This window comes from Colletotrichum higginsianum, chromosome 2 (assembly GCF_001672515.1).
Source record: "Colletotrichum higginsianum IMI 349063 chromosome 2, whole genome shotgun sequence".
NCBI classification, from domain to species: domain Eukaryota; kingdom Fungi; phylum Ascomycota; class Sordariomycetes; order Glomerellales; family Glomerellaceae; genus Colletotrichum; species Colletotrichum higginsianum.
Genome location: NC_030955.1, coordinates 2,401,922 through 2,416,542, shown reverse-complemented (window position 1 = coordinate 2,416,542; position 14,621 = coordinate 2,401,922). Strand labels below are relative to the sequence as shown.

Sequence of the window (14,621 nt, the reverse complement as noted above, 5' to 3'; positions counted from 1 at the left end):
CTAAGAATTCAAGCAGATATATGTATATATAAAAGCATGCGTGGATCGTGACCAACTCACCTCGGAAGCATCTTGTCCGTCAACATAATCCAGAACAAGGCCGGGAGATCCACTGTTGTCCGCGTCCCCGCCCTTCTGGAAAGACAGGCCAGTATTAAAGAGAGGCGAGGTGCCCAGGCCGAGTGACCGATGCAGGTGGGCGAGCGGGAAGGCCTGGTGAGGCAGGCTGCCGAGGTAGTCCGCCTGGACGGCCCTCACCGTCTCCAGCACGGCGTTGGTACCGAGATCCACCGTGCAAGTGACCATGCCGATGAGCGGCCCGAAGATGTCGTCGACGTCGGCGACGTCCATGTCGCGGCCCGACGAGAGAATGCCGAAGCAAGGGGTGCTCGAGCCGGTGTAGTGGCCGAGGACGAGTGCCCACGCCGTTTGGACCAGGGCCGCCGGGGTGACCTCCTGCTCTGTGCAGAACGCCCTGATCCGTTCCGTGTCGAGCCCCGGGACGCGCACTTTGACGTTCCCCACGGCGTGAGATTGACCGTTGCCACCGTTGACACCGTTGCCACCGCCGTAGCCGCCGAGAAGCGAGGGAAAGATGCAGGGCTCGACGCCGGAAAGACGACGTGTCCAGAACTCGCGGTCCTCGTCGGGGGACTGCCGGTCCACGTACGAGACGAAGTTGCGGAACGAAGCGGCGGGGACGGGGTCGAGGCGGCCGTCAAAGGCGGAGGCGAGGTCTCTCAGGAGGATCCCCGTCGAGAAGCCGTCGATGATGGCGTGGTTGACTTCCAGGACGAGCAGAAGCGCCCCGTCCCCACCGTCGGCGGCGGCCGCCGGGTAAACCGAGAGGTGATGCTGGAGGCCGTCTTTGGAGTAGCCGACGACGACGGCCTTGGAGTCGTCGTCGTGATGCCCTTCGGGTCGCGGGCGGTCATAGACGGTGAAGCCGGGCTCGGCGTCTCGCAAGACGACGTGCATGACCCGGTCGCTTCCAGGGAAGTCCTCGACGAGAACCGCGCGGAGCAGCGCGTGTCGACGGACCACGGCTCTCCAGCTGCTGGCAAGCTCGGCAACGTCGAGGCGCTCGCCGCCGGCACGGCCCGGCCGCCGGGCGACGAACTCGGCGCGGAGCCTGTACGTCTCCGGCGCCTTTGCTTGGCTGATGAGGATGCCCTCTTGCATGGCTGTGCATGGGAAGATGTCCTCGATGTCCTCGAGGAGGACGTGGTGGCGAGGGACCCCCAAACGCGGCATGATGGACTGTTGGAACCGCTGGACGTCGCCGTATGACTTGAAGGCGCCGGGGAAAGTCTGCCAACGTGGCCTCGGGCTTGAGGCTCGGCAGTCTCCGGGCCAAGTCCGAGAGGCTCCGCTCAAACAGCCCGAGCCAGGATGCCGTCCTCTCCTGATGGAGCAGGGCCCGGTGATGGACCATCGTGGCGGAGAGACGGCCCTTGTCCAGGCCGAGGAGGACGTCGAAGACGGCGAACCTGGCGAGTCTGGCCGCGGACGGCGGTTCGCTGTCCTCGGGGGGCTGCTGCACCAGCTCGAAGAGAGAGTCGCCGCGTTCCAGCTGCTGGTAGGCGCCAGAGTAGTTGAACTGGATCTCGACGGGGAACATGGAGGCAAACCGCTCTGCCCTGGCTCGGTCGACGAACCGGGACGCGAAGTAGGGCCGCCCGTTGCCGTCCAGACCGCGGAGGCAGTCTTTGGTCTGCCGGACGACCTGAAGCAGATCGGCATTGTCGCTGCTGCTGGGCGCCTGAACAGGGAACATGGTGGTGAACCACCCGACGGTGCGCGAGATGTCGATGCCGTCGTCCCACGACTCGCGGCCGTGGCCCTCGACGAACACTGGAGGGACGGGCCGATCGGGGAACGCGAGCCCGAAGGAGTGGACGAGGGCCGAGACCATGAGCTCGACGGGCCGCGTCCGGAAGGCGTCGTTGCAGCTGCCGAGGATGGCGGCGCTGGTGGCCTCGTCCAGAGTGAACGTGCTGCTGACCGTCTCGCTGGCGAGGTTGTCTGCGGGGTCGATGCCCCAATACGCGTGGGCGGGTTGCTGCCCAGTCTCGTCGGACGGAAGCGGTGGCTGCGTGGCGAGGTTGGTCCTGTTATTGTTGCAGTCACTGTTGCTGCTGTTCTTGTTATTGCTATCATTGTTGCTGTTGTTGATGGCGTGGTCCGCCTGGAGAAAAGTCCACGTCTGGAACGTGGTTGAGGGCGGCGAGGGCGAGGGCGAGGATGTGGCAGCGAGGCTGCCGGCGGTCAGGAGTTCCTCGAGCTCCTGGAGCAAGACGCGCCACGAGACGAGATCGACGACGAGATGATGGACGGACAGGAAGAGGCGAGTGTCGTGATCGAGCAGGGCCGCCACCAACAGGGGCCCGCGCTCGATGTCGAGCTCCTCGCGATATCGCGCAAGGTCCTGGCCCGGGCTGGCGGTTACAGGCTCGTGTTGTATGCGGTGGTCGTGTTGGTGGTCATGATGGAGACGGAACGACCCCGTGATATCGGACGAGACGAGTTGCTTCCAGCGGCCTCCCGACCTTGCGAACCGCGCGCGAAGCATCTCGTGTCTTGCCACGAGGGCAGCCAGGGCGGCCCTCAACTCGTCCAAGGCGACCGGCTGCCGCAGTCTCAGGAGGAACGTTTGGTCGAAGCACACGGACGGGTCCGGCTGTATGGCAAAGTAGAGCTGCTGGATCGGGGCCAAGTCGAAGAGCTCGCCGGGCTGCTCTTTGGTCGGCACCACCGCCGCCGCCGCCGCCGCCGCCGTCTGGCCCGGAACCTCGCTCGACGCCGGTAGCCCCGCGATGATGCGAGCAATGGTCTTCTTCTGGAGGATGTTGGCGGTCGAAACACGGAGGCCCCGCGACCGCGCAGCAGAAGACACCTGCATGGCCGTGATGGAGTCGCCGCCGAGCCTGAAGAAGCTGTCGTCGAGGCCAATCGTGCCCCTTTCGAGGTTCAGCACCGAGGCCCAGATGGACTGGAGGGCCGCTTCGGACGTGGATGTAGGCATCCGCCGTTTCGCGGCTGCGCTGGGTCTGGTGTTCATGTTCAATGCCGAGCTTTTGTTGCGTATATAGGAAGCACCGAGCTGCTGGAGCTTCTCGCGGTCCGTCTTTCCGGACGTGCTCAGGGGCAGCCGGTCGACGGAGAAGAAGAGAGACGGGATCATGAAGGAGGGCAGACGCTCGGCCAGCGCCTCCTCGTCGGCCTCGGAGAGAAAGATCTGTTGGATCGGGGCGGGGTCTTGCGACGGAACTGTACCGGCCGGGCCGCCGGAAAGGCCATCATCGGCGTGGACGAAAAAGGCGGCGAGCACCGGAGTAGACTGCGCGTCAACCGCCGGCTCGATCATGCCTGCAACAACCCGGCTCGCTGATGACGATGACGACAACGCGGCGCGGACGCGGGACTCGACATCCGCGAGCTCGAATCTCTGGCCCCGTATCATCACGGCTTGGGTATCCTTGCGCGTGATGGTGGGCGGAGCGTGGTTCATCTCCCAGATGCGCCTCTCGTCCTCGGCGGCCAGACTGCTGCTGATGTCGCCCAGCCGCCGCCGCTGGTGCGGTTCCTGGGCCATCTGCTCGAGAACGGAGCGGAAACGGTCGACGACGTTCTCGGCGCGCCACTGCTCGATGACGCGCGAGTCGAAGCTGGCCACGACGCCGACGCCCATGTCTTGCCCCCCACGACCACCACCGCGGCCCAGCAGCGAGCACGTCAAGGTGAAGGCGTAGGTGGAGAAGTTGATGGGATCCGTGTCGTTGCGCCATGTGCCCAGGTCCGAGTCCACGGTGCCGCCCTCATCCGTCTCGGGGGGCTGGACAACGAGCAGACACTGAAACCCGCAGGCGCTCTTGGCCTCGGGGCTCGTCTTGGAAATGTTCCGTATCCCCGTCTGCTCGTGAGGGATCGAGTCGGTCGCCCAGCTCTGGACGTCTCCGAGGAACGAGGACACCGGGACGTCGCGGGGCGGCAGTCGGACGCGCACCGGCACCGTCGCGATCGTCGGCCCGATGATCCCGTCGACTCCGGGAACGTCGGCGTGGCGGCCCGAGGTCGTGGCCCCGAAGACCACGTCGTCGTCGCCCGTCTCGTGGTGGATGGTGAGAGCCCAGGATGCGCGGATGAGCGTCGCGAGGGTCGCGGCCTCGACGCTCGGCGGACGGGCGATCGTTCTCTTGATGACGGAGTTTGCTTTCGGTTCTTGTACGGAGAGGGAAGAGGAGAAGAGGTAAGGCGTAGACCGGTAGCCTTCGAACGTTGATCTCCAGAACTCGGCGCTGGATTCACTCCGGGACTGGCTTCTGGCATACTTGACGAACAGCGAAAAGTCTGGATGCTGCTGGTGATGCTGCTGCTGCTGCTGCTGCGAGACAGAGACCTTCTGCCCAGCATGCCGGTAGTTGTCACTGACGAGGCGTCGGATCAAGGGGATCGACCCCCCGTCGTACAGAGCGTGGTGGACCGTCCAGACGAACCAGGTCCGGCCGTCCCTGTCATGGACAATCGCATATCGTGCCAGCGGCTGGCCTACATCCATCGGTGCCGCCGCCGCCGCCGTCGCCCCCCTTCGATCTTGTTCGAGATACTGCTCGACGCCGTCGACGTCCGTCACGGTCACCCACTCTATCCCGCGCGCGAGGACGACCTGCAGCAGCCCGAGATGGTCGTGCTGGACGATGGTTGTGCGGAGAACGGGACACGCCCCGACCGTCTTCTCCCAGGCCTCCTTGAAGAGCCCCAGGTCGGTAGCATCGGAGAGCTCCAGCACGGCCTGCAGAACGTAGTCCCCGGGCTGCTTCGAGGTCAGGGCGAGCAGGCCCTCCTGGAGCGGCGTGCAGGGGTAGACGTCGTCGATGGTTTGCGTGTCCGACAGACGGCAGAGCCCGGCAACCTGCTCCAGCAGAGTAGAGAGCGGGAGCGAGAGCGGCATGTCGGACTCGAGCAGAGAGAACGGAGCAACGGCAGAATGGACCTCGTCGTCGGATCCCACAGCAGCGACGACGTGTTGACGCGCCGCCGCCGCCGCCGCCGCCGCCGCTGCCGCCATCTCGCTCAGCTTGGGATTCTTAAAGATGTCGGCCACCGTCAAGGCGATGCCGATGCGCGCCTTGCGCGCCTCCGCCACGAGCTTGAGAGCGGCGATGGAGTCGCCGCCGATGCGGAAGAAGCTCTCGTCCAAGCGGATCGTCGTGTGCGCGTCGACGCCCAGGACGCGTGCCCATAGACGCCTCAGCCCGTCTTCCGACTCCGTGGCGGGGCGCTCGTCGTCCAAGGCACCGACAAGCCCTCGCATATCGACGAGCTGCTGGGCCGTGAAGGCGCCAGCGAGAGCCCGGAGTCGCCTCCGGTCCGTCTTGCCCGAGTTGTTCAGGGGCAGCTGCTTGTGCACGGCGAAGTAGACCGTCGGAAGCATGTACCTCGGCAGGCGCTGCTCCAGGTAGTCCTTGACCGCCGGGGGAACGTTGACGACTCGGATGCCCTTGTGGGACGATTCTTCCTTGTGGTGGTCGTGGTAGTGGTTGTCATCCCGGAGAACCAGAAAGGCCGCGAGGATCGGGCTGGCGTTGTCCTCCCCCCCGGCCGGAACAAAGACCTCGGCGGCCACCTGGCTGGCCAGCGCATCCGAGACGACGACGCAGTCGCGGAGGTGCGCCTCGATCTCGCCGAGCTCCATCCTCTGGCCGCGGATCTTGACCTGGTTGTCCTTGCGGGCGACGTAGCAGAGGTTGCCGTCTTGGTCGTACCGCACCAGGTCGCCCGTCTTGTAGAGACGGCCCCGTCTGCCCGGCCGGCGGCGGCCGCCGCCACCGTCGGCATCCCCGCCCCCCCCTCCTTGCAGCAACCAGGGCGGGTTCTCGATAAAGGCCTTGGCCGTGTTCTGGGGGTCGAGATAGCTCCGCGCCAGGATCGGGCCCTCGACCAGCAGCTCGCCGACGGAGCCGACGGGTGTCAGGCTGTCGCTGTCGTCGGGGGCGACGATCCAGCTCGCCGACCCGGTCGACTTGCCGATGCAGGTCTCCCGGATCGAGGTCGGGTCGATCTTCTGCAGCGCGCAGAAGACGACGCACTCGGTGGGGCCGTACCCGTTGAACACGGTCCGGTCCGGGCCCGGACCCCGGCCCCACCCCCAGCGGCCGAGGTCCGTCTGGCTCGGAGGCTCGCCGCCCATCAGGATCGTGCGCAGCGAGGGGACCTCTGACGGCTCGATGAGCCGGGCGACCGTCGGGGTGAAGAAGATGATGTTCACGTCGAGCTCGTTGATGCAGCCCGTCAGGTCGTCGAGCCTCGCGTCCTCGGACGGGATGCAGATGCAGGACCCGCGGACGAAGGGCGTGATGACCTCCAGGATGAGCGCGTCGAAGACGAACGACGAGAAGAAGAGGATCCGCGACGTCTCGTCGAAGCCGACCCTGTCGCCGTAGTAGGTGCAGCTGGTGCTCGCGGCCCGGTGGGGGATCAGGACGCCCTTGGGGTGGCCGGTGCTGCCCGACGTGAAGAGGATGTAGGCGGCGGCGTCGACGGGGACACGGGGCTGCACGAAGCTCTCCGGGCGCGCCCGCATCGACTCGGTGTCGGCCCCGACGGGGACGGCATCGCGGCCGCCAAAGTCCATGGAGGAGGAGGAGTGGCGGACCGAGGTCAAGACGAAGGACGCGCCCGTCTGGCTCAGGACCTGCTCTCGTCGAGCCGGGGGCTGTGCCGGGTCCAGGGGCACGAAGGCGCCGCCGGCTTTGAGGATACCGAGGATCGCGACGACGGCCCATTTGGACCTGTCGAAGCAGATGGGCACCAGCGTCTCCGGCTCCACGCCGAGATGATGGACCAGGTGGCTTGCCAGCGAGTCCGTGAGCCGGTCCAGCTCGGCGAAGGTGAGGTCGCCGTCCCAGGCACGCACGGCCTGTGAGCCCGAGGGCAGCCGGAGGGCGTGCTCCTTGAAGCACTCGTGGATGCAGCGGTCGACCGGCGGCGGCAGGTCCGCGTTCCACGACCAAATCTGGTCCAGGTCCGTCTGGGACACGGGCCGGAGATCGCCCACTCGCTGGTCCGGCGGCGAGGCGGCCATCTGCCGGATCAGATCGCCGTACTGGTCGAGAAGCCTCTCCATCCTCCAGCGTTCGATGACGCGAGAGTCGAAGCTGGCCGACAGCTTGACGGTGATCCCATTGTCGTCATCGTTGTCGTTGTCGTAAAGCTGACACGTGAGCGTGAGGGAGTAGGTGTAGAACCCCCCCGTGTTCTGGATGCCCTGCCAAGTCCCGAGCTCGGCATCGGGCTCGCCAAGACCTTCCGGAGGCTGCACGACGAGGAGGGTCTGAAAGTCGCACGCCTGCTGAGCGTCTTGGTTCCCGCTCCTTTTCCCGGCAATGTTCTGGAGACCCGTCTGCTCGAACGGGATCATGTCCACCGCGTGGTCCTGCACCGCCCGCAGATACTCGGACACGTTCGTCTCCGGGTCGATCCGGATCCGCACCGGCACCGTCGCGATGGTCGGGCCGATGATGCTCTCGATGCCGGGGACCGACGCGTTCCGGCCCGAGACCGTCGCGCCAAAGACGACGTCCCGTTCGAGCATCGAGTTGAAGTGGACGACGAGGCCCCAAGCTGCGCGGAGGAGGCTCGCCGTGGTCACGTCGTCGGCTGTCTTTGACGGGCGGCCCAGGGAGCAGGTGAGCTCGGTCTCGGAGTCGGGCGCCGGACTCGACACGGACGCCGGTAGCTGGGGGAACGGAGCCGACTGGTAGCCCGACAGGGAAGAGTCCCAGTAGGATTCGGAGGACGCCGCGGTGGTGGTGGTGGTGGTGCTTTGGTTGAGGACATGGCTCACGAACGTGTTGAAGCCGGTGTGGTGTTCCGGGGTCTTTTCGCCGTTGTAGACGTTGCGGACGAGATCGCGGATCATGGAGATCGATCTTCCATCGTACAAGGCGTGGCTGATGGTCCACACGAACGAGACGGGCGTGGAGGTGCCGTCCTGGATGAGGCCGAACCGGACCAAAGGATCCCCGAGGGTCATCGGCCTCGCCCTGTCTTCTGAAGCGTATTCCTCAACACTCCGGGCGGTGAGCCATTCGATGGGGGGCTCTGCTGGCTTCAGGACGACTTGGAGCGACCCGAGCTGCCCGTGACTGACGATCCTCGTGCGGAGGATGGGGAGCTTCCGCACGGCCTGCTCCCACGCCTGTTTGAACCTGTCGAGGCGACCGACGGCGCCATCAGACAGCTCCATGCGAGCCTGGAGGACGTAGTCCCCGGACGTCTTGGACGTCAGGGCCAGCAGCCCTTCCTGGAGGGGCGTGCAGGGGTACGCGTCTTCGATATCTGCCGGACCAAAGCCGTGGGACTCGGCGATGTCTGAAAGGACGTTGGCCACGTCTGGCTCGGGGACCCCGAGCAGGGAAAACGGCAGCAGCAAGCGCTCCGGAGGCGGCGATGTGCTTCCCGCGCCATCCGGCGGCGGCCGCAGTGCCGCAAGCGTCTCCAGCTTGGGATGGCGGAAGATGTCCGCGACAGAGAACGCGAGGCCGGTAGCCGCCACCCGCGCTTCGCCGACGAGCTTCATGGCCGAGATGGAGTCGCCGCCCAGGCGGAAGAAGCTGTCGTCGACGCCGACCTGGGCCTCCTCGAGCCCGAGGACCCGCGCGAACAGCGTCCGGAGCTGCCGCTCGGCCTCCGTGGACGGCGGACGCTTGCTGCCGCCGCGAGTATCCCGTCGCATCTCGGCGAGATCCCGGGCCGAGATGGAACACCCGACCCGGCGCAGGAGTCTGCGGTCCGTCTTGCCCGAGGTGTTGATGGGGATCCGCTTGACCTTGAAATAGACCGAGGGAATCATGTAGACCGGTAGGCGTTCGGCGATGGCATCTTCGACGGTCGTCGGTATGGCCAGCAGGGCAACTTCGAGGTTGTCGTCGTTGTCGTCGTTGTCGTCGTCACCGCCGCCGTCTATCGGAACGGAGTCTTGATCGAAGCCGCCGGCAACAACAACAAAGGCCGCGAGCATGCCCCCGTTCGTGCCGCTCCCGCTCCCGCTCGGAGTTACAAGCTCGACAACCGCTTGTTCACAGCCCGGTAAGCCATCCCGCACGACGTGCGCCACCTCGTCGAGCTCCACGCGCTGGCCGCGGACCTTGACTTGCGTGTCCTTGCGCCCGATATACTCGAGGCTGCCCTCCCTGTCGTACCGAACGAGGTCGCCCGTCTTGTAGAGCGTTCCTGAGCGTCCGGCCTTTCCTCCTCCTCCTCCTCCTCCTCCGGGGGCCCCTCGCCGAAGCCAGGATGGATCGTTGACGAAGGCTTCCGCCGTCTTGTCAGGCGCGTCCAGATATCCCGCGCCGACAATGGGCCCTTCGAGCAGAAGCTCGCCGACGGCCCCGATGGGCACGAGGCGCTCGTGGTCATCGGGATTGGCGACCCACGTCACGGCCCCGGCGCCTTTGCCGATGCGCGCCGCGGCCTCCGGGGTTTCGGACGCGTAGCTGATGACCGAGTTCGGCGTGCACTCGGCTGGCCCGTATGCGTTGATGATGACGCGTGCCCTCCCCCAAAGGAGCCTCGTGTCCTCCACCGAGACCCCCTCGCCGAGGAGGACCAAGGTGTCGACGTCGAGGGCACCCGAGACGAGCCTGGCGACGGAGGGGGTCAGGCTGACGCTCGTGGCTTTCATCGCCGCTATGCTGCCGGCCAGGTTGTTGCGCCTCTCGTGCTCCGACGGGATGCAGAGGCACCCGCCGGCGACCAGAGGGGCGACGGTGTTCCAGATGGAGGCGTCGAAGGAGTAGGACATGAAGTCGTAGTGTCGAGACCCGGGCCCGAAGCCGAACAACCGCGTCTGGTGTGCGAGGGCCGCCGCGAAGCTCCTGTGAGGCACCATGACCCCCTTTGGCGTGCCGGTGCTTCCGGAAGTGAAGACGATGTACATGTTGGAATCCGGATCGACGGCCGGCGGGGCGCTGCTGCGACGAGGAGGAGGAGGAGGAGGGGGAGATCTCAGTCCCGCGGGTTTGTTGTTATCAAAGTATCCCGAGTCGATATGCCAGGTTCTCCCGCCAAAGTCTCTGAAGGGGCCAGCAGCAGCAGCATCAGCATCATCAGAAGCAGCACTCTGGGGGCCAGAGCACAACAACACGAGCCGCGAGCCCGTTTGGCGGACGACGGCGGAAAGCCTGCTCTCCGGCTGAGACGGGTCCAGCAGGACAAAGGTGTTGCCCGACTTCAGCACGGCGAGCAGCGAGACCACGGCCCAGGCCGACTTTTCGGAGCAGACGGGCACGACGGAGCCCGCCGTGTCGAGAGCCGCAACAATGTCGCCGGCAAGCCTCTCGGCAAGCGAATCGAGCTCGCCGTAGCTCAGCTTCGCGTCCCAGGCGTCGATGGCCGGTCTGTCAGGTTGGCGCGCGGCACGCTGTTCAAAGAGCTCGTGCACGCACGAGTCGGCCGCCGCCGGCGAAGGAGGAGGAGAAGGCACCTCTGCGTTCCACTCCCACAGCTGACCGAGATCGTCGTCCGTCAGGTCGCGAAGCTCTCGGATGCCGTGGACGTCCGGCGCGGCGCTCAGCTGCTGGAAAAAGTGGCCAAACTGCGCCAGGAGCCGGCCCATCCTCCACTCGTCCAGCACGGCAGAGTCGAAGCTGGCCACGACCCTGACGCTGTCACGTCGTGACGACAGGTAGCACACGAGAGTCAGCGCGTAGGTGGAGAAGACGTCCGTGTAAGCCCTCTCACGCCAGCGTCCCAGAACAGAGTCGATCTTGTCGTCGTCGTCATCGTCGTCGTCGTCTTCCTGGTCCTCGGGCGGCTGGACGACGAGCAGGGTCTGGAAGTCGCAGGCTCGCCTGGCGTCGCCGCTGACCTTGCCGATCCTCTGGAGGCCCGTCTGCTCAAAGGCAATCATCTGGATCGACTGCTTCTGTACGGTTTCCAGGTAGTCCGAGACGGTGCCCCGGTCCGGGACTCGGATCCGCACGGGGACCGTGGCGATCGTCGGCCCGATGATGCCCTCGACGCCGGCAACCGGGGCCTGTCTCCCCGACACCGTTGCCCCAAAGACCACGTCCATAGAGCCCTCGGCCGTCACGGCGAGAGCCCACGCAGCCCGGACGATGGTGGCTGCCGTAAAGGCAACGCTGGGCCGACCCGGGGAAAACGAGGCCTCGAGGGTCGTGTCAGGCTTGGGTGTCTGCACGGAGACCGGCAGCACGGGGAAAGGGGCCGAGTCGTATCCGGCGAGCTGAGACCGCCAATACCGGTCCGCCGAATCGCCGTTCTGCTCGACAACATGCTTGACGAAGAGGTTGAAGCCGGGAGGCGGCGGCGAGTCGTGCCGAGGCAAAGGCGTTTTCTGCCGCTGATCATCATGATAGGCGTCGACCGCGAGCTGTCGTAGCATCGGGGCCGACCTGGAGTCGAAGAGGGCGTGGTGGATCGTCCAGACAAAGTGCTTCCGGCCCGTCTTCTCGCGGTCGTCTACAATGGCATAGCGCACCAGCGGCTCACCGAGGCCCATCGGGGCCGCCATGTCCTCGTCCAGGAACCCGGCGAGGCCCTGTGTCGTCTCCTCTGTCCAGACCGTGTCCTCCTCGAGGACCACCTGCAACAGGCCGTGCCGGTTGTGCTGTACGATCCTCGTCCGGAGAATAGGGGCCAGTCTTGCCGCCTCGTCCCAGGCTGCGCGGAAACGGCCAAGATCCGTGCCGTCCGCGATGTCCATAACCCGTTGCAGGATGTACTGCCCGTGTGATTTGGCCGTCAGGGCAACCATGCCCTCTTGCAGAGGGGTGCAAGGGTAGATGTCTCTGATGGCGGCGGCATCGAACCGGTACGCGTCGGCAACCTGCTCGCGGCATTCGTTTGCACTGGCGTCATCGTCGTTGTCGTCATCGTCACCACCGCCGCCGCCGCCCAGGAGAGAGAAGGGCGGCAAGTGAGCAGCAGCAGCAGCAACACCGCCGCCCCCTACCAGGCACAGCTTCGCCATGGCTCCGAGCTTCGGATGCTGAAAGATGTCGGCCACGGATAGCGTGCCCAAGCCGGCGCGGCGGGCTTCGCCGACCAGCTTGATGGCTGCTATGGAATCGCCGCCGAGGCGGAAGAAGCTGTCCTCCACGCCGATCCTCTCGGGGCCGACGTGCAGCAGGGCCGACCACAGACCGCGCAGGGCAAACTCCGTCTCCGTCGTCGGCTCGTGGGTCTCCTCGCCGCCGCCCGAGGAGTTGTTTTCGACGAGATGAGCAAGCTGCTCTGCCGAGAACATGGCGCCGACCTGACGAAGCCGCCTCCTGTCCGTCTTGCCCGAGTTGTTGATGGGCAGCTTGTCGAGGATGAAGTAGACGGTCGGTATCATGTGAAGCGGTAGAAGCTCCGCGAGAGAATCCTCGGCCTCGCTCGGAAGAGACACCGCCACCCGCACGAGGCCGCCGCCCTCCGCGCCGAGGTCCACGAACTGGCCGCCTCCCGAGGGGAACCTGAAGCGGTGGCCGTCCTCGAGAACCAGGAAGGCGGCGAGCAAGGGCCGTGTCTGTGTCTGGTGGTCGCCGCCGCTGCCGCTGCCGCTGCTGCCGCTCATGGCGGGCGAGATGACCTCGGCGGCCAACTCGAGAGCGTGAGAGACGGACCCTCGTAGGCCGTGCTCGACCTCGCCGAGTTCCACTCGCTGGCCCCTGATCTTGACCTGCGTGTCCATCCGGCTCACAAAGTGAAGACGCCCGTCGCCGGCGCTGTAGTGGACGAGATCGCCCGTCTTGTAGAGACGACCGCGGCGGCCTCGATGGTGGCCCGGGGCGCCCAGCGCGAGGAATGCCGGGTCTCTGATGTACGTGGCGGCCGTCTTCTCGGGCTCGTCAAGATACCCCGTGCCGATGATGGGCCCCTCGAGTATCAGCTCCCCGGTGGCGCCGAGGGGCATCAGGACGTTGTGATCGTTGGGGTCGACGATCCACGTCGCACAGCCCGCGCCCGTGTCGAGCGCCGTGGCGGACGGAGCATCGTCGTCGACGACGACGGCAGAGCGGGCGACGGTGCTGTACGAGGTGCACTCCGAGGGGCCGTAGAGATTGGTGACTCGGACACCGGCGTCCAGCCACCCCTGGACGTCGTCTCTGGTCAACGCCTCGCCCACCAGCCCGATGGCGTTGAGGGAGGAGGGCGGGATCCCCTCCCTGAGGACGAGCCGGGCGACGGAGGGGGTGAGGACCGTGCTGGTGGCCTGCATGGAGACGAGGGCGCCTCGGACGTTGCTTTTGCGGTCCCGGTCCGAGGGAATGAGCAGCGTGCCGCCGGTGGCCAGCATGCCGATGGCGTTGTGGATCGAGATGTCGAACGAGTAGGCCGAGAAGTCGCAGTGTCTCGATCCCGGGCCGTAGCCCAGCCTGGGGAGTTGGTGATGGAGGGCCGAGGCCACGCTCCGATGGGGTATGATGGCGCCCTTGGGCACGCCGGTGCTGCCAGAGGTGAAGATGACATACATGGGAAACGAGGGGTCGAAGCCGGCGGCGGCGGCGGCGGCGGCGGCGGCCGGGGTGTTGAGAGTGGTTGGGCGAGGCGAGCTGACGACGGCAGCAGCAGTAGCAACAGTAACAGAAGTGTCCATCTCGGGTCCCACGGCAAAGACGGTGCCGGAGAGTCGACGGCCTAGTTCGTGCGTGGCCGGCGAGGCCAGCAGGACCGAGAAGTTGACCTGCGACACCATCAACCGGAGACGGGCCTCGGGCAACGCCGGGTCGAGCAGCACGAACCCGGCCCCGGCCTCGAGAACGGCGAGGAAGGCCACGACCGTCCACATGGACTTCTCGAAGCAGAGCGGGAGGACCATACCGGGCCCCACGCCGTACTGACGGACGAGATGGCGGGATAGCCTGCCGACGAGGCCGTCCAGCTCGCCGCAGGTCAGGTCGCCATCCCAGGAGCTTATGGCGGGCGCCTGTGGCTGCTCTCTCAGCCGGTCCTTGATGATGTCGTGGACGAACCGGTCGACCGTCTCGGGGACCTCCTTGTTCCAGTCCCAGATACGCAGCAGATCCGACGGGGCGACGGCGCTCATCTGTCCCAGCGTCTGGCCCTCTGATGCCGCCTCGGTGAGTTGACCCAGCGCGAAGCTGAACTGCTGAAGCAGGCTCTCCATCCGCCAAGGAGGCAGCACTCTCGAGTCGTAGTTGGCCACCACCTTGATCTCGCGGCCGAGGTAGCAAGTGAGGGTCAGCGCGTACGTCGAGAACAGCGCCGTTTCGACGTCGTCGTCGTCGTCCCGCCACACGCCGAGGCTCTCGTCGTCGTCGTCGTCGTCGTCCTCTGCGGGCTGGATGACGAGCAAGGTCTGGAAGTCGCAGGCTTGCCGGGCCTCGGGGCTGGCTTTGGCGATCTGCCGCAGCCCGGCTTGCTCGTAAGGGGTGACGCGCGCGGCCTGGTCCTGGACGTTGCGGAGGAAGACGGGAACGGCCACGTCGGCCCCGGCGCGGACGCGGACCGGGATGGTCGCCAAGGTCGGTCCGATGATGTCTTGGATCCCCGGCACCTGTGCGTGTCTGCCCGAGACGGTGGCCCCGAACACGACGTCGTCGGAGCCCGTGTTGCGCGAGACGACCAACGCCCACGCCGCCCTGGCGAAC

The 14,621-nt window shown here is 66.3% G+C and overlaps 1 protein-coding gene across 1 annotated transcript in view; it reads right to left on the bottom strand.

Annotated features, from left to right (window-relative positions):
- The window catches only part of CH63R_02472 (Peptide synthetase), a gene marked incomplete at both ends in the record, with an annotated part of 28,546 nt that overhangs the window by 3,597 nt on the left and 10,328 nt on the right, over positions 1-14,621 (bottom strand). The window contains 2 exons of the mRNA XM_018297447.1: positions 61-1,330; positions 1,380-14,612. Coding sequence (XP_018162263.1) covers positions 61-1,330; positions 1,380-14,612 — 14,503 coding nt within the window. The remainder of the gene's footprint in view (positions 1-60; positions 1,331-1,379; positions 14,613-14,621) is intronic.